Source organism: Liolophura sinensis, chromosome 9, assembly GCF_032854445.1.
Source record: "Liolophura sinensis isolate JHLJ2023 chromosome 9, CUHK_Ljap_v2, whole genome shotgun sequence".
Lineage (NCBI taxonomy): Eukaryota > Metazoa > Mollusca > Polyplacophora > Chitonida > Chitonidae > Liolophura > Liolophura sinensis.
Window position 1 is genome coordinate 4,520,279 of NC_088303.1, and position 18,750 is coordinate 4,539,028.

Genomic DNA, 18,750 nt, shown 5'->3' on the forward strand with positions numbered 1-18,750 from the left:
TTATTTATTTGATTGGTGTTTTACGCCATGCTTGAGAACATTTCACATACATGACGGCGGCCAGCAGTATGGTGAGATGAACCCGGGCAGAGCCTGGGAGAAACTCACGACCATTCACAGGTTGCTGCAAGACCTTCGCACGTACGGCTGGAGAGAAAGCCGGCATAAGAACAGACATAATCGCTTCTACAAATTAAATAGCCTTTAAGTCGACCGACCCACAGGATTAAAGACTGTTGACTAAATAACATGTATATAATCATTTCCATGTAACTGTTATTGGTTCTGCACCAGTTCCATTCAAGTGCTTACGCAATCCCGCAATTAACCGTTGTTTATAGCTCAACTTATCCTGCCGAATACATATAAAAAAAACAACAAAAAAAACACACACACAAAAAACCCCGCTAATTACCACTTCCACAATGACATGCCAACCTGTTTTGGCATTTCGTCAATGTTTCTATTACTAACTAAGGGGCACGACGTTCTGTTTAACAGGTCACTGAATACACAGTAAAAAGCTAATACACATCATCAAGTCAAAGGCAGACGAAATTCTTGGCTCAGTGTCTATTGCTATTGAGAGAAACACGATGACTTTTAATCTGGCCTTCCCTTACCTAGATTACAAAGCTTTCTCACTGCATGTAAATGGAGAGGCGTCTAAAACCCTATAAATTTTCACAAAATTGCATTGTTGTTTAGCGGCGTGTTTCACTTATACAACGGACCTAAGGTTTGTAGGCAGAGGAAGTTAAGTGTGATGTGGGGAAACCCATAGTAATTGCCAGCTTTAACGGATAAATCTCCAGACTTACAGCCGCAGCCAAACCAGCAAGTGCTGCTCCCAGTCTGAAACCTGATTGGCTGAAACCCGATGGAATGTTATGACCTCCTTCGTCATCGTTATCTCATTAATATCCAAATCCCCTGAACGCGCGATTCGGTTTGTTAGACTTCATTACTCTTGGTCAAGCACAAAAAAATACGAAAGACAATTTTATGGTCAAGCCTAGAACACTTTCTAAAATGTACAAACAAAAGAACGGCCACAATGTATATCAGTGATTACTCATAGCCCATGGGTGGTTCTACCTTTTTATTTTTCATATAACCGCCTTATTCATACAACCCTACTAAACCACATGCTACATCTACCTGCATCTCAACCGTCACCTACCGAATACATATTAAATGCTTGTTCCTCGGATAAATAAATCCTTATACTGTACTACCTATAAGTAATTTGGAAAAATATAAATCTATATATACTAGGATATAAAGAATCTAATCCACTACATTACTAGCATTCAATTGTCTTAATAATGAACACTGAATGCTAAATTTGAATAGAAACAATGAAATCAATGAAGGCAAAAGCTAAAAAATATCATTTTGAAAATACACGTTTACAATGGAATAATCTTGTGCATATTAGTACAACGATCATTTTAAATACATATAACTGTATGCTTATCGATATCATGCCAGGGCTCTGTTGTACAAAAGCTGCTAGGTTTCTACGCCAAATCGTTGGAAAATATTACAATTACCAGGGCCCTGTACAAAATACATAACATTTCTTTCTAACAACTATTTAACAACACAGTTTAGTGATGATTTCATATGATAATGTTGAATACCCGCACCATAAATAATGTAAGAGCTTGTTAGTGTAAAGGATACGCTAGTACGTATTCAGGGGGTTATCACTGGCGTCTTGCCAGAAAACAACTCGATATATTTGTTACATTCAGCATTTTTGTTTGAAAAGGGCAGAAAGTCAGTTTATGAAATTAAAGATTTGACTGGTCACAAAATAAATATATGAATACGGTGCATCCACAGCAGACGAATATATCACTATCAGAAATCAGAAGTGTGTGAAAGTGACAGTGAGTGAATCTGCTAAATGCCTTATCCTAGTAACAACTGGTAGAGTACATGACATTCATACACAAACATGGCGGGAGACATGAGATCTCAGATGGCATTTTTGATACTTGTAAGTTCAAGATAGCATTGTTGAAGGCAGTTTTACTGACACCTTAAAATTTAAAGCTAGAGACAAGAACATTTCATTTAACTGTCCAATGTATAAAACGAGACAACAAATGCAACTTCATGAATACGCCCTACACAATGTTAATAACTGGCCGCTTTTTTAAACTATGCCATTAAAATCTTTGAAGATGTGAATTTTTGATAGCTGCAGAAACATTTTTGATATTTTGCAGGTACGGTATAAATATTGAAATTATGTTTATGTATAAAGTTAATACTGCAATAGATAACTGCACATTCCGTTTTAATATTAGAGAGTTTCTTCTTGGTTCTGAATAGTGTTCATTCAATTTATTCGTTCACAGTGCAGGCCCACATTCACAAAACTTTGTAAATCTATTGATCATAGTTTTGCTCGTAAATGAGGTGGGCGTCGCCTTATTCATTCACAGTGCAGGCCCACATTCACAAAACTTTGTAAATCTATTTATCATAGTTTTGCTCGTAAATGAGGTCGGCGTCGCCTTATTCGTTCACAGCGCAGGCCCCCATTCACAAAACTTTGTAAATCTATTTATCATAGTTTTGCTCGTAAATGAGGTGGGCGTCGCCTTATTCATTCACAGTGCAGGCCCACATTCACAAAACTTTGTAAATCTATTTATCATAATTTTGCTCGTAAATGAGGTCGGCGTCGCCTTATGGGACTATGACCTACACAACCTTAGAAATATGCAATGCAAAGACTTGTAAAATGGCCCCAGAACTCGACCAATCAAGAAATGATATCCCAGATACCTTCTGTAAAGCATCAACAGTTCACCACCAAGAGCAGACACCCCTTTTGAAATTTGCAGAAATAATTTTAAAAAGTCTGAAATGCACTACGACAATCATAAAATTTAATTCTCATATAACTTATAATGATTTGTATGCTGCTATACGTCATTGCACTAACGTAAGGGGAGAAATTGATTTGTAAAATCCTTATAAAATTGGTTGTTGTTTTCCATAACATGTTAAAACGTCGCAGTAGATTAGTCTATCAGGTAGGGTGAGTCTATTCCAGCAAATCCAGCCGCCACTCCTCCCTCATTGGTGTTAGTCTATCAGGTAGGGTGAGTCTATTCCAGCAAATCCAGCCGCCACTCCTCCTTCATTGGTGCCCAGTGTCTTGGTTCGCAGGAGGTGACCAACCTGTCTGTTCTCCACCACAGTACTGCCATTCCTGAAACAGTCCATGCTCAGTCATCTAGCGTTTATTAGAATGACTGTCATGTTAAACTGGAGCTACAACACACGTGAAGTGCACAAACCTCCCCTAAAGCTGAATGTACGGCTGCACCATAGTTTGCTTTTCACAACAACACCACTAAACCACATGGCATAATAAATGACATATTCATTATTATTATTTATTTTATTTATTTCGTTGAAGAATTTGTCACTTAATTATGGCGGTCAGATATATTCATGGTCAAACCACCAACCTGAGGGGGCAAATATAGTTCTTAAAACTTGCTATCACTGGAAACGTGGAATTTATGATAAAATTTCAATAATATACAATAACACGGTCAGAATACACAGAAATTAACGAGAAAAGAAAAAAGTTGACATACATCTGATGAAGTATAAAATAAAAGTACAGGAACATTTAGCAATGTTAACCCTGCACCAAAGCTGGAATTTGAGGGCTTGTAACAATTTGGGCTTTCAACAATTTGGGTGTTTAACAATTTGAGACCAGACACAGTAGCCCGACACCTGGCTGATTAGAGCTGATGTGGTAATGTACTTCATATAGTCCTGGATACTGCACACAAAGTCAGCAAGTACATGTACCAGATCAGGTATGAACCCAGGTTTGCAGCTCATGAAAACGAGGCCTCAACCATTGTATTTGTCTGAAGCTATTTAGAGCCTTACCCTATAAACACGCCATAAATGCCCAATTCACATAAAACACCAGACAGCTGAACTGGCGCGCCGGCCTTGAGAAGGTAATTCTTCTGGGCTGGAGGAAAGATTCTTTCCATCATAATATATGCTGATCGCTCTTCAGTATTCTTTACTCTGTTCAACTCCATGATGATATCATCTCCATATAAATTATTTCCTGTAAAGTGTACATGTATATTTGAATGAGCTATTCGTTCATTTATTACTGGAAGACGTTATGCATACGTCTGTCATTCCATCCACCCCTCCCTTAGGATATACACACAAGAATTCTTGTACAATACTACACTGTACAACACTTCAAGGTAGGAAATAAACGCATGACAATGTGCCTTTGTCCAGCAAAGTTTAACACTCATAGTGAGTCATACATGATAAATCATAAAATTCAAACTGTAATTGAATACTTAATGATCTACCATTTCAAACAAAAAAAAAATACTTTCATTTATCGCTACAATATCATAAAAATAGCAAAGCATTAAAAACAGGGTTATACGTTATGTAATTCATATACTGGCTAAAAGGTGGCCTTACAAAGTTACAATGAGGAGAAATGTTACATACCTCCCCCTTCTCGCTGAGGCTTCATGACAAAATGGTCTGGATGTTTCATTGCCATGGCAACAGTTTTGTCACCTTCTGGATTCTGTAACCAGTAAACAAATATCCATTGTACTGAAAATATAACCTGAGGTCTTAGTTAATTTTATTATATTATATTTTATGGCAGTCTGCACAGGTTTATAATCAGAAGAAATCTTGTAGAGCCCATCACTTTTGTCCAGGTATCTGACAGGCCTCCTGCCATAAACATGCAGAAAAACCATCTGGATTGTTTGAGGAGCATTCAATATTAGTACCCAGTGAGACATAAAACTGAGCGCCTGTAGAGCGTTGTTAAGAGAGCTACTAGTTTTAGAGAACTATAATTACAGACAAGTAGAATTTGTTGCTGAACACCAGTATTGGTTTTTGACCACCAGTACATATGTCAGTGACAACAAGCACTTGTTAGTGACCACCAGTACATATGTTAGTGACAACCAGTACTTGTTAGTGACCACCAGCACTTGTTAGTGACCACCAGCACTTGTTAGTGACCACCAGTACTTGTTAGTGACAACCAGTACTTGTTAGTGACAAACACAACTTGTTAGTGACCACCAGTTCATTTGTTAGTGAAAACCAGTACTTGTTAGTGACAACCAGCACTTGTTAGTGACCACAAGTACTTTTTAGTGATCTCCAGTACTTGTTAGTGACAATCAGTACTTGCTAGTGACCACCAGTACTTGTCAGTGATCTCCACTGCTTGTTAGTGATCTCCAGTACCTGTTAGTAACAACCAGTACTTGTTAGTGATCTCCAGTACTTGTTAGTGACCACCAGTACTTGTTGATAACCTCCAGTACTTGTCAGTGACAACCACTACTTGTTAGTGATCACCAATACTTGTTAGTGACAACCAGTACTTGTTAGTGATTACCAGTACTTGTTAGTGACCACCAGCACTTGTTAGTGATCACCAGTACATATGCTAGTGACAACCAGTACTTGTTAGTGACAAACATGCCTTGTTAGTGGCCACCGGTACATATGTTAGTGATCATCAGTACTTGTTAGTGATCTCCAGTACTTGTTAGTGACAACCAGTACTTGTTAGTGACCACCAGTACATATGCTAGTGACAACCAGCTCTTGTTAGTGACAACCATTACTTCTTATCAACAACCAGTACTTGTTAGTGACCACCAGTACTTGTTAGTGGTCTCCAGTACTTGTTAGTGATCTCAAATACTTGTTAGCAACAACCAGTGCTTGTTAGTGACCACCAGTACATGTTAGTGACAACCAGTACACAGGTCAGTGACGACCAGTACTTGTTAGTGACCACCAGTACATATGCTAGTGGCATCCAGTTCTTGTTAGTGATCTCCAGTACTTGTTAGTGATCTCCAGTACTTGTTAGTGACAACCAGTACTTGTTGGTGACAAACACAACTTGTTAGTGGCAAACAACAGTTGTTAGTGACCATCAGTACTTGTAAATGAAAACCAATACTTGTTAGTGATCTCCAGTACTTGTTAGTGACAATCAGTACTTGCTAGTGACCACCAGTACTTGTCAATGATCTCCACTATTTGTTAGTGACGACCAGTACTTGTTGGTGACCACCAGCACTTTTTAATGACCACCAGTACATATGTTTGTGACAACCAGTTAGTGATCTCCTCTACTTGTTAATGACAACCTGTACTTGTTAAAGAACACCAGTACTTGTTTAGTAGCCACCAGTCCCTGATATTTAACACCAGTACTCAAACATTTGAACTTGATAATGAACACCTGTAGTTGACAGTGAACACCAGTACCAGATCTAGAGTGTAGAGTCCCGCAAATGTCCTCCTCAGTTTCCTGACCTCTTCCTCATCTCTGATAAACCTCTCCAGCATCCCTGGTCGTGCCAACACTTCCTGGATTTTCTTACTGCCGGCTAGGTGCGACTGTACAGAGGGACATTTGATGGCCAAAGATCGCTCCATCTTCAGTTTGGCTTCCCACTCCTAGGCAATAAAGGAAGGAACACAAACACACAGACGGATGACACAACCGATGCTTTGTTAAGGTTTATATAAATATACACAATCACAGGCCAGGAAGGAAAAAATTTGTCAAGATTCAGTTCAAATTTCTAGACTTTTCCAGATCCAAACTGCACATTTTCCAGGCTTTTCCAGATCCAAATTGCACATTTTCCAGGCTTTTCCAGATTCAAACTGTACATTTTCCACGCTTTTCCAGATCCAAACTGCACATTTTCCCGGCTTTTCCAGATTTAAACTGTACATTTGCCAGGTTACTTGGAACCAAACTTCTACAGTTATACAAGCTTCAAGCACAGTAAAATGATCTTATTACAGGAGCTGAATATTCTCATAATTATGCCTGTGCATCCGGCCATTTCAAAAACGACAAAAACACCTGATTTTTCAGGCTTTTCAAAATTCAGTCACTTTTAATTTCCAGGGTTTTCAAGGTTTTCAAAATCCTGTATGAACCGTGACAGTTATATGGCTGACACATCTGGTGGTTTAATTGCTGTCAGGTGTTCATACATGGATACTATTTGACATTTTGTGCATTTATTTGTCATATTTGCATTAAACAGCCTTGGAGTCACTACATTTTCCCCTTCACAATGACAGACAAATTTATGGATGACAGAAAACAGTGTAGGTTGAGAAGAAAATTTATAAGATGCGACAGGCGTTATCGCCTTTCTAAATGTTGCAGATTCTTACAAGACAGCATGCAAATAAACTGAACAGATCTGTAAATCAGTATTTGGCAAAAATGAACCACTGTCTTTGGGATAAAGAACTGCAAGAATATGGGTACATTCATTTATTTCATTGAATTATTTATTTCATTATTTGATAGGTGTTTTACGCAATACTTAAGAATATTTCACTTATATGACGACAGCTAGCATTATGGTGGGAGGAAACTGGACAGAGCCTGGGAGAAATCCACGACCTTCCATAGGTTGCTGACAGACCTTCTCACATACAGCCGGAGAAAAAGCCATTATGAGCTGGACTTGAACTCAAAATGACTGCCTTGGTGTTCCTGGTTCTTTATTTCATTGGTGTTTAATGCTATACCCAAGAATATGAATATGTGTAAAATTATGTGATGGCAGTCCGGTTTTTAGATAGACAAAACCTAAAGGAAACCAGTGACCTTCACTAATGACCTTCACAAGGTACCTGACAACCTTCCAACTTGAAGCCTTAACCGTAAGAAAGAGATAAAGAACTGGATACAAACATTTGAGCTCTATGGTTAAGGTTCTGACAGTCTCAGCTAGCCTGAACTGTCTCATGCAGGCAGGGCCCCTACAGGCAAACATACAGACAATATTTTCTGTTTTAATTCAATCAAATGAAGTTAGTAGAAAACCTTGCTAATTTGCAGGTGCATATGCTTACTTTGTTGGAGGGGAAATCTGTGGGCACATAGCCACACCTGAAGTATACCACAGCTATCTCTATGCCATCTCTGCAAAAACAGAAGGCTATCAATATGTATAGATACAATGTTCCACAATCTGATGATAAATTCATGCATAAGTTAATATTTCATCCCAGATGGCCACAGTAACATTTCATTTATGTAAACAATACTCCATCCAGCTGTCAATATTCTACCCTGAGGGATCTTGTTTCGTTCCTTTCATGTGCATTCTCAGGATTTGACCATAGATGTAGAGAGACATAATGACTGACAATCATGGAGTCACCAAATTACTGACCCAATCCTCCAATCATGGACAAAATCACAGACACAATCCTTCATCAGAGATTTAATCACCCAGTTAATGACTCAATTCTCCATTCATGGACAAAATCACAGACACAATCCTTCATCAGATATTTAATCACCCAGTTAATGACTCAATTCTCCAATCATGGACAAAATCACAGACACAATCCTTCATCAGAGATTTAATCACCCAGTTAATGACTCAATCACCCATTCACTGACTCCATTACAAATCAATGACTCAAATACCAAATCAATGACTCAATTACCCAAATCACTGATTCAATTAACAAATCACTGACTCCAGTAGCAAATCACTGATTGAACTACCAATTCACTACTGCCCCAATACCCTTCCCGTTTTCATACATACTATGCATGCCCCACAAGATAATACTTGTACATGATAGTATATATACACTGTGTACTCACATCGTCAGACTTCTGTCATCTGTTAACTCAGCATTCTCATAAATCTGCATGAAGTTTCTCCTGATCACCCTGATGGAAGGGTTAATGGCGTGAATTTTGATCTCCAGCCATCGCTGGTCAAACACGTTCCTGGAAACCGGCTCCACAAGAAACAAGACAGCAGCACTGGGATGACACACGACATGCAGTGAACATTTCAGGTAGATCATAAACAAACTCAGGTCAAATCTTAAATACATACAGAACAAGAAAACAGTTCTGGTTTATATAATGTTACTGGGTGGGGTGTGTCATGCCTGGTGTCTTTGACATAATACTTTAATGGTGGCAGCACTTTATATAGACATAGGTAGTGTTAGACCTGTAAAGGAAGTTACCTCCCTTGAAAAATTTAACCTTTCCACTTCAATAATCTATTTTTTGGAGGTAAATTAAATGTTTCAGAATATGTGGTGTTATATAAATGTGTACAAAGTCTGGTTTTCTCCTGTCATACTGTGTTACTCTCATGTATTGATCATAATGCTGCATTTAAATGAACTAAATTTACAAATTTATTTTGTAACAAATTTTTGATTGTATTTTACTAGGTCCTACATAGTCCAAGAGCTAGCTGAGATTTGACATGAAAGCTATAAAAGCTTTAGGGGCCTCTGTGGCTCTGTTAGTTAGCGCGCTAGCGCAGCGTAATGACCCAGGAGCCTCTCACCAATGCGGTCGCTGTGAGTTCAGGTCCAGCTAATGCTGGCTTCCTCTCCGGCCGTACGTGGGAAGGTCTCCCAGCAACCTGCGGATGGTCGAGGGTTTCGTCGGGATCTGCCCGGTTTCCTCCCACCATAATGCTGGCCACCTTCGTATAAGTGAAATATTCTTAAGTACGGTGTAAAACACCAATCAAATAAATAAATAAATATAAAAGCTTTGTCTGATGAGGTACAGGTAGCCTGCCTGACTGTATAAACCCTTGTCTTAAGTGCAGCCAGTGGTGGGTGGGGTAATGGGGCGCTTTCAAATTACCTCTCAATTCAGTGTTATTTGATCTAGCATCTATAAGGCTGACACCAATGCTACATAGTGAGGAAAATCACACTAATTATGAATCTGCAAATTAAGACAAAATTTTACAGTGGACTCTTATGACCAGACTAATTAAGGATTTATTTGACATAAACCCATAACATTAAAATCAGATGTAAAATGTCGAGCATAGTCTAAATAGCAAGAATCGCCAACTTAAGACAAGATTATGTGGTGGAAAGGTCGCTTAAGGCAAGGGCAAAGATCAATTTGCTTCAAATGACCCTTGATGCTACTTAATGAACAAAGATCCTACAGAACTGAAAATTGGTGGAAAATGTAGAGTTTGATCTTGTCATCATCAACTTAAGACCAGATTATACAGTGGAAAGGTCACTTAACACAAGATCAGAGGTCAATTCACACTGAATGACCTTTGATTCTACTTTAATTGACATGCATGTTGAAGCTGCAGTTCAGAAGACAGGTGAGAGATAGCTGCAAAGACAGCATCCGATTAATGTCCACGTTTACTCTAGCTCTATGACGTCAAAGGTATTTTCTGAATAATAGTCTGAGCAGCAGCCTATGCCAGATAAAACTTGTGGACTTTGGCGATTCTAAAGGACGGAATGGAAGAGGTCACGTGCCCACCCTTTCGTGTCTAAAACAAAATGGCTGCCCAACCTTAAAGCATTGGGGAAAAGGTCATTTTTGGCCAATTCGCTACTGACCAGTAAAGCCTAGTTGTACAAAAAAAGGTCATGAAAGCTCTGAAGAAATACTCAGACTTCCTGGAAAGCTGAAAATTATGCAGATCCAACGGATACAAGATCTTTTGTTTTAATTAATGTACCTGCATTGCACGCATACCTCTGATTTCCGTAGAGCTTCCAAGCATCAACCAACCCTTGAGCAAGCCCAGTGGCGGCACCATTATCAGGAAGCTATCAAATATACCAACAATTTAATGATTCTACAGATCACATTTAATAATTCTATCACAGAATTGTTCAAATCTAACAGGCATAGAACATCCTTCACAACTCACATTTTTTTAATTGTGATAATAGCATTCCTGTTTAAAATAATTCCAGCACAATATAAATGTTTATTTACATATCCAGTACTCTAGCCTACAGAAACTTTGTAGAAGGTAGCTCAATGACAACTTACTTATGGAGTCTTGAATTATTGAAACAGTAAACAGACTGAATAAACAGTCCAAAACATTACAGATTTGTTGCGATATGTGTTTACACCAGAATTTTGAGAAAATCTTACGTTTGATTGATGATTCATAACTCCACACAATTCCAATGTATACCTGCAAACAAGGAAAACATTTCAGTTAGCTTGATTATATGCTGAACTTCTAAATTCCAGTGCTTTCTAAATTTGCAACCTGTGCTTGTACATGTCAAAACAATTAAGTCACAAATCCATAGGTGAAGTCAAAAATCTAATAGTGAAGTCATAAATATACAAAAAAGTCAAACATCCACAAGTTCTAAATCTGCAACTGAAGTCACAAATCTACCAGTAGATTTATAAATCTACCAGTCGAATTATAACTCAACAAGCAAAGTCACAAATCGGCAGGTAACCATGAATCTATATGTGTGGACTAACAAACCTATGGACAGAGGTTAGCTGGGTGGCCAGACCTCCGAAGCTGGAAGCCATTGTGTTGAACTCAATCTGTTTAATGCTGGGTTTAGAAGGGTCCTTCACGTCCACCATGTAGTCACTTCGGTTCAGGTTAAGGACAATCGGCTGAAAGGCAAAAAACCTGGTTGGTGAAAGACACTAAATTTATTAAAAAAAAGACAAACTTTTCGGGAAAAAAGATTAACTTTGTATGCATGATTTACTTAACCACACCTGAAATGTAGCATCTTCGTCTACATGTATGAGAGAAGAGACTTCCCTCCATATTCACCTATTACCACTATTTATATTCAAGAGGAAACAACAAAAACTTCAATGAAGTACAAATCAATTTATTTATTTATTTAATTTGTGTTCTACACCTTACTCAAGAATATTTCATTTACGAGACATCAGTCTGCATTACGGTGGGTGGAAACTGGGCAGAGCCCATGTGATGAAGTACACACCAAAGGTAAGAGAATCAAAAACTGTCCAGGAATTAGTTTAATACATTTTTTAGTGTTTTTTGACCAAGTTACTAGTATTTAAAATACTGGATTCTACATTGGCCACTTGGGACCATGATGAGTCCAGTGACCTTACAGGACATGTTTACCATTTAAAGACTTTATATGCCCTGATTCCTAAATGTACATGTAGTCTCATGAATTCAGAACTTTGAGAAAATCTTGAAACAAAAGAAAGACCAAAACTACGTATAGATTCCTGAACAGTTTTAAATTTTATTCCTTTTGATGCCTATTTCACTTTTACCTTTACCATTCATTTAATATCAACAATAATTAAGAAGGATTTCTTACCTGTCCAGAGTTCTCTTCCCTAACTGTGGTCAGAATATCCCATAAATGGCTGATAAAATCATCTGCTTCTATAACACTAGACATCGTACAAAGATTTTAACATTCATTACCATTCAGTCAAAATAAAACATACCAGTAATAAAATCGGATCTGCAAAACAAAAAAGTCAGGCTGAATATTACCCTGGGTTCAAAGAAAATTTAAAGATTAATACTGAAATTCATAATTTCGCTGATAATCATGAGTTTTAGTTGCCTTGGCTACATGTATGTACATGTGGGTATGCTCATGTTTTACTTACTTAAAACACTTACTAAACGATTTTTCGGTAATATGATCGCAAGGAGTCATTAGGTGTGTGTGTGTGTATACTGTATCTCCTTGTGGCAGGTGAGTGGCAGGCGAAATACTGTTGCCACTGAAGTACCATGCCAAAGACACCCGAAATGACACACTATACCGACACCAGGCCAACCAGTTTTGTTTCCTTGCTCTAACCTCTCAGTGCTGAGCGCCAAGTGAGGCAGCTCAAGCACTATTTTTAAAGTCTTTGGCATGACCCGACCTGGGTTTGATCAGGGGTCTTCCAGACAGACACGCTAACCATTCAAAGGATTCATGTTACTAAATCTGACAATACAACACCCAGAACTAATGAGAAATACTTTTAATGAATCAGGTGCTTGAACCTAAACCTCCTGCACTGTCATGGGCAATGGGGGCAATTACTGAAAGCTTTAGCCCATTCAGGAAGTACAACTGCACTGACTATACTGCCACAATTTTTACTACGTTCAATCATTATCCTTTTAAACATTCCTATCAGAAAGTATCGAGGCACAAATGTCTTGAAACCAGAGGTCGACTGACTCCATGATGGTATGTAAATATCAATGTGCATTGGAGTAGACAGGTGGGGAGTTATTTAGAGAAACATGGAATACTTCTCTTATTCATGTTCTTCTGTTGACAACTGTCCTAGCAAGTACCATATTGACTTTCAAGTTTAAACACCAAAAGGAAAATAATAAGAAATAACAAGCTTTTGTCAGGAAAAAACATGATGACAAACCAAAATTATGATATGAAATATGCCCACTGATAATAACTAAAAACTATTTTTTGCTGATTATTCTGAATGTAAAAAAAATGTACATGTAAGTCTGCAAACTGATTGAAAACCTACAAGCATGATGAGTGTATTCCTGACAACACAATTACAGCATGTGCAACAATGCATGGCAATTAAAGGTATTGTTAGCAAAAAGATGTAATGACAATTTACCTTTTAAGCGATTCCTGTAAAAACTCATAGTCTTGAGCTACAAGGTGCATGAGGTAGTTAAAGGAAGTCTGGACATCCAGAGCATCTTGAAAGCAGGTACGAGGTAAAGGACTTGGGAACAGGGTAAATGGGGCATAATTCAATAACTCTGAGGAGTATGGTTCTTCTTTGGTTCTCATTAAAATTCCTGCAAAATGAATAAAAAAACTCAAATCTTTGAAGACTTTTCAATGGAAGGCTACAAATTTTAATATGGATTTAATGAAGGTGACTTGATCTTGGTCTGAATAAAATCAAGGCTACAGTAACAAGGCATTCCTGCTACATATTCACACACACGAAAAAAACATTAAGAAGATGTAATTAGCAAAAATATTTGTTGGCATGCTCCACCCAGGAGCAGTAATGTATTTGGCTCAATCGTTTTAATGTTAAAGGAAAATATCAAAAGCTGTTAAGACAATGTGTCATGTGATGACTTGTTTACACTTCATTTTATCACTGTTAATTACCTTTGTGAGTTTTAATTGACACTCGATTAATCATTATATGTTATCGTGCAAACAAAAAGAGAAAGAAACTGACAGAATTACCATGACAGAGAGCAAAGTCTTTCCCCTTGGCTGCTATCTCCTTAAGCTGGTCATCTGGTAAGGGTAAACTTACACCCTCATGTGCAATGGTTAATGAACCTGAAGAGAACAGGAGGTAGCTGTTAATAACTATTTCAATTTCATGTTTAATCAGCAAAATCAGGAGAAGCTAATGTACCTGAACAGTAATATATGTACAAGATTTTTCCAAGACTAGACTATAATGGCTGTAAGCTTCACAGAGAATCTGTAATACACCAGGTTTCAAATCATGTATTACGCGCTGCCTAAATAGGTTTATTCTGTTAACATGTTCAAATGTTCATGACAAAATGCAAAAAATCACAAGGATAATGGAGTATTTCGTCAAAAAACTCGTCTATCGACAGCTGGACATTGGGACTGATGAGTTTGTGTGTGTATTTCTTTTTTGTTTGTTTTTTTCTTGTTTGTTTTTGTTTTTTTTGCTTTGTGCTTTCATATGGCTATGTAATGTGTTTTGCTCTCCTTTCTGGTTTGTTTAACATGGGAACAGGCTGACTCTCCACCCAATCGCACGCTTTATTCGACCAGCCTGTTATACGAAAACTGGGATTTCATCAATATCGTCCATTGTGTGTCGCTCAAATCATGTACCAAGTAAAATGGGGAGATGTGTATAAAAACTTCCTCAGAAGATCCATTATACACCTAAGAATTTACAACCGGGTTTTATAATGGCTAATTTCAAAGACTGTCATGGAAACAGTTAAGTTGAATCAGAGTTAAACCTTGGTCCCGTTTCACTTTCGACCCCATTTCCACGCTTGGCTAAAGCTGTACACAAACAACAGTAGCCGATTACGCCAGACCACAAAACCCACAGCGACCATGTTACGCGCCCCAACTAAGGCTGAGTAAAAAAATAGGATTAACGAACCCCTAACGCAGAGCGACACATAGCCAATATAGTAAATCGTGCGTACACGCCTAGGCCCAGAATGCCTATGCAATGTTTCACGAAAACGCTGTCATCTTCACACTACTTTTCCACTTGTGACACACAGATTTCATCTGCAGAGGTAAGTCAAGGTGTATCTGTTGGTCTAGGACGAACTGCATGTAAGACTATTGTATTTTTTTTATTTTATTTTTTTTTCTACCTAATAAACTAAATGTAGGCTGTAGATGTAATGTCATATATTCAATATTGTAGGTTTATAGTGATGGAAAAACGCGCTTAATAGAAAAAAAAACACAATTTAAAACTTAAATGTACCAAAACATGCATGTACTAAAACACGCATAAAAACTGGATTAAGTTTTTAAAATCCCCATTGCTCAATAGATTTTATTTTAATAAGATACTACTGCACCTCCTTACAGTCAATCTATAGATGTTTGTGGTACTAAATATTAATAACTAGAACTTAAAATTAACTTGCTTGGATAACAGGTGTCCTGGGGGAGTATAGATCGAGGCTTTGGATCTAAGCCAGATCAGTCATAGTCTGGAGTTATATATTCTTGTATAGACTACAGGTTGCCGAGGGTGATCTGAAAAAATGACCTCGGGCACGATAGAGGAAAGCTACGACAGAGAAAATTTAAGTGGGAAGCTATACATGTATAATTTTTCTCCTGGCAGGGGGGAAGGAAATAAAACAGCTGATTCTGAGCATTGTTTCGACTGTCAATTAAACCCTAGACCACTGAGGTTGTGAGTTCGAATCCAGCTCGGGTGGTTGTAACGTATCACACATGACCTAGGGCGCCATTTTTGTCTGGGCATGTACACTGGTAAATTCCGTCCACCTATAAACCTGATATAAAAATGCATGTGTATACATTGATAAACAACAATCAGATCATCAGTTAATTAGACCTAAATAAATACTGGTCAAATCAAACGTACACGCTGTGTTCCCACGGCCCATCTCTTTTGGGTTCTGTCTCACAGCAGACAGTGAAGTATAGGGCATACAGGCCAGCGATTACGTCACAGCATGGTTCAGTAGCAGGTACATTTAATGCATGCTGTGGGGTGTGGATGGGATATCATGTTTTATAGAATACCATTTGACCGAGTATTGACCGAGTATAATAATTTAATTTATTGGTGGTATGGACTGGGGAGTTTCTACCCAAAATTGTGTGTTTTAAAAAAACACCAGCATGGCATACAAGCTAGGAGAATTGAATGAGCATCCTTTATGTAAGTCTCTATGCGGTGTTGAACATCACTGCGGCCTGTATGTCCTATCCTTGTGGGCCAACCAGTGGCTTTGGTGTTTTTAGTGTTGTGTGAGAATCTGGGTAGATTTTTGCTGCAGTGAATATACAGTACTGAGGAACTGTGGAGACTTGTAATATGAATGTAGGGTTACAGCAATCGGAAAGTCCGTGTCCGCTTGATGAACGTATTGTAGTAGCACCCGGCGATCTGCACGCACCGACCGTCTGAAATGCTGTATGAGTGACTTCCCCCAAGGCTTATATTCCAACAGAATCAGTTCCTACCTTCAGGTATGTAAGTATGTGAATTTCGTGTAGTCTCATGCGTAAGATCATAGTTTACCTTTGTATATCAAGAGTTGCATGTATTTCGTAAAAAACGTACAATTCATAATCACGTCGATCACACTGGGCATGCGATGGGATACTATCGAGCGCGATTTTATTATTGTTTACGTTCAGCATTTGGTGGGGAAAAAAACATGTCAGTTAAAAGTGACTTCAGTAATGAAATTAATGGTTTCCTTCAGTTAGCAGGCGGAAATGTTACTGTATTGTTTCACGAATTTAAATATGTTCGCTGATAACATAAATGTGTCGAAAATATGCTGTTTGACAGTACAACGTTTATTAATTTAACGACAATTTGCCTATGTGAAACAGTTAAGCGACCGTTTGGTTATTTCGAAGACTAGCGGTATTGTGAATGTAAATGTAAGTAGCAGTAATGTCGATTATGAAAGACCAGTATTGCCACACAGTTATTACATAAAGTAGAGCATAACTATGGAAGCTCGACAGTACCATATTGTTATTACATTAAGTCAAGTTGTAAAATATGGAAGCTTAACTGTAACATCACACTAATTGTACTGGTATACACGCACTCACTGTCTGAAATGTTGCACCGTAAGGGTGCCTCCACCTAAAGTTTTGTTTAACGGAATAAATTCCTCCTTGCAGGTAATTGCATGTCCGTAATGTCCGTAATATCCTTAATATCCTGCATGTCCCGAATGTACTGCATGTCATGAATGTCCTGCATGTCTTACATGTCCTGAATATCCTGGATGTCCTGAATGTCCGTAATGTCCTGAATGTCCTGCATGTCTTACATGTCCTGAATGTCCTGGATGTCCGTTATGTCCTGAATGTCCTGCATGTCTTACATGTCCTGAATGTCCTGGATGTCCGTTATGTCCTGAATGTCTGTAATGACCTGAATGTCCGCTTTTTGTCCTGAATGTCCGTAAAGTCCTGAATGTCTGCATGCCCTGCATGTCCCGCATGTCCTTGATGTTCTGGAAGTCCTTAATGTCCCGTATGTCTCGCACGTCCTGAATGTCCTGCATGTCCTGTATGTCCATAATGCCCTGCATGCCCTGCATGTCCTTCATGACCTGCATGTCCCGAATGTCCAGTATGTCCTGGATGTCCTGCATGCCCCGCGTGTCCTGAATGTCCCGCATCTCCCGCATGTCCGTAATGATTAATATTCATTGTTTATTTTATCATGTTCGTTGTTAGAATATATTCTGTTATTGTAGGAAATTATTCTGTTGATTAGCACACATCTATTATTAATTCAGCACAAACATTGTATTCAGACATTGATACATCGGATTTCATTTGGGTATCGACGGACGTAAACTGTTTAGATACTGACGCCAGTTAGATGACATCAGTGCTTTCTTGGTTATCGACTCACTGCCAACATTTCTACACTGTTAAGGGATACATGTAACGCTTTGGCTTGTTTCTTAATACGGAGTATATGATGTGGCCTAACATATAAAAATATACAAATAGGCTTTCAGCTTTCTTCTTGCTACGTAAAATTCCCCTAATGTCGCAGAGGACAGTCCGGAAATTAAAGTGCTACTAGTACTGCAGTGAAAATGCCATCATGACAAATTCACTAATAACGGAGGTAACTACACACATTCATAACAGAAATGTAAAAGTAATACGAATATGAGCTGTTTTGGTAACGTACGTACGGCATTTTAAACGGCCGAACATAGCGGATCTCACCCACATACCGTGATGTGGATCGCGTGACGTCAAGCGACCTCTATAAAGCTCTTCAAAAATGGAGCACGTGCTGGTGACACCTCTGGATTTTGACGCGGCATAACTCGCCTTATTGCCCATAAAATGTCATAAAACCAGTGATGTTCCTCTACACTGAAAGATTGCGAGCTTACACCTGTGCGGCGTACTACGTACTGGTAAAGAAAGCCACCAGTATCGGTCAATACATAGATTTCGTCAGCGTACATATATTTTCCAAACGAGATGAAATAACTTTAGCCGTTTCTATGGCCTTTGTCATATGCGGTGTTGCAGGCCTGAAGGGCTAGCGTGCGGTGTTGCAGGCCTGAAGGGCTAGCGTGCGGTGTTGCAGGCCTGAAGGGCTAGCGTGCGGTGTTGCAG

General features: G+C 38.5%; 1 protein-coding gene across 1 annotated transcript; it reads right to left on the bottom strand.

The window, feature by feature from the left end:
• Positions 1-1,094: 1,094 nt before the first annotated feature.
• On the bottom strand, positions 1,095-17,792 carry LOC135475027 (glutathione synthetase-like). The gene is made up of 14 exons (XM_064754758.1): positions 17,484-17,792; positions 14,871-14,910; positions 14,101-14,199; positions 13,508-13,694; positions 12,223-12,298; positions 11,385-11,524; positions 11,033-11,075; positions 10,622-10,695; positions 8,732-8,896; positions 7,966-8,035; positions 6,346-6,537; positions 4,537-4,618; positions 3,937-4,126; positions 1,095-3,235 (listed from the first exon to the last, which is right to left on the bottom strand). The coding sequence occupies exons 1-14, from the start codon at positions 17,790-17,792 to the stop codon at positions 3,109-3,111; spliced, it is 1,794 nt and encodes a 597-aa protein (XP_064610828.1). The 3' UTR covers positions 1,095-3,108.
• Between the last annotated feature and the right edge of the window lie 958 nt (positions 17,793-18,750).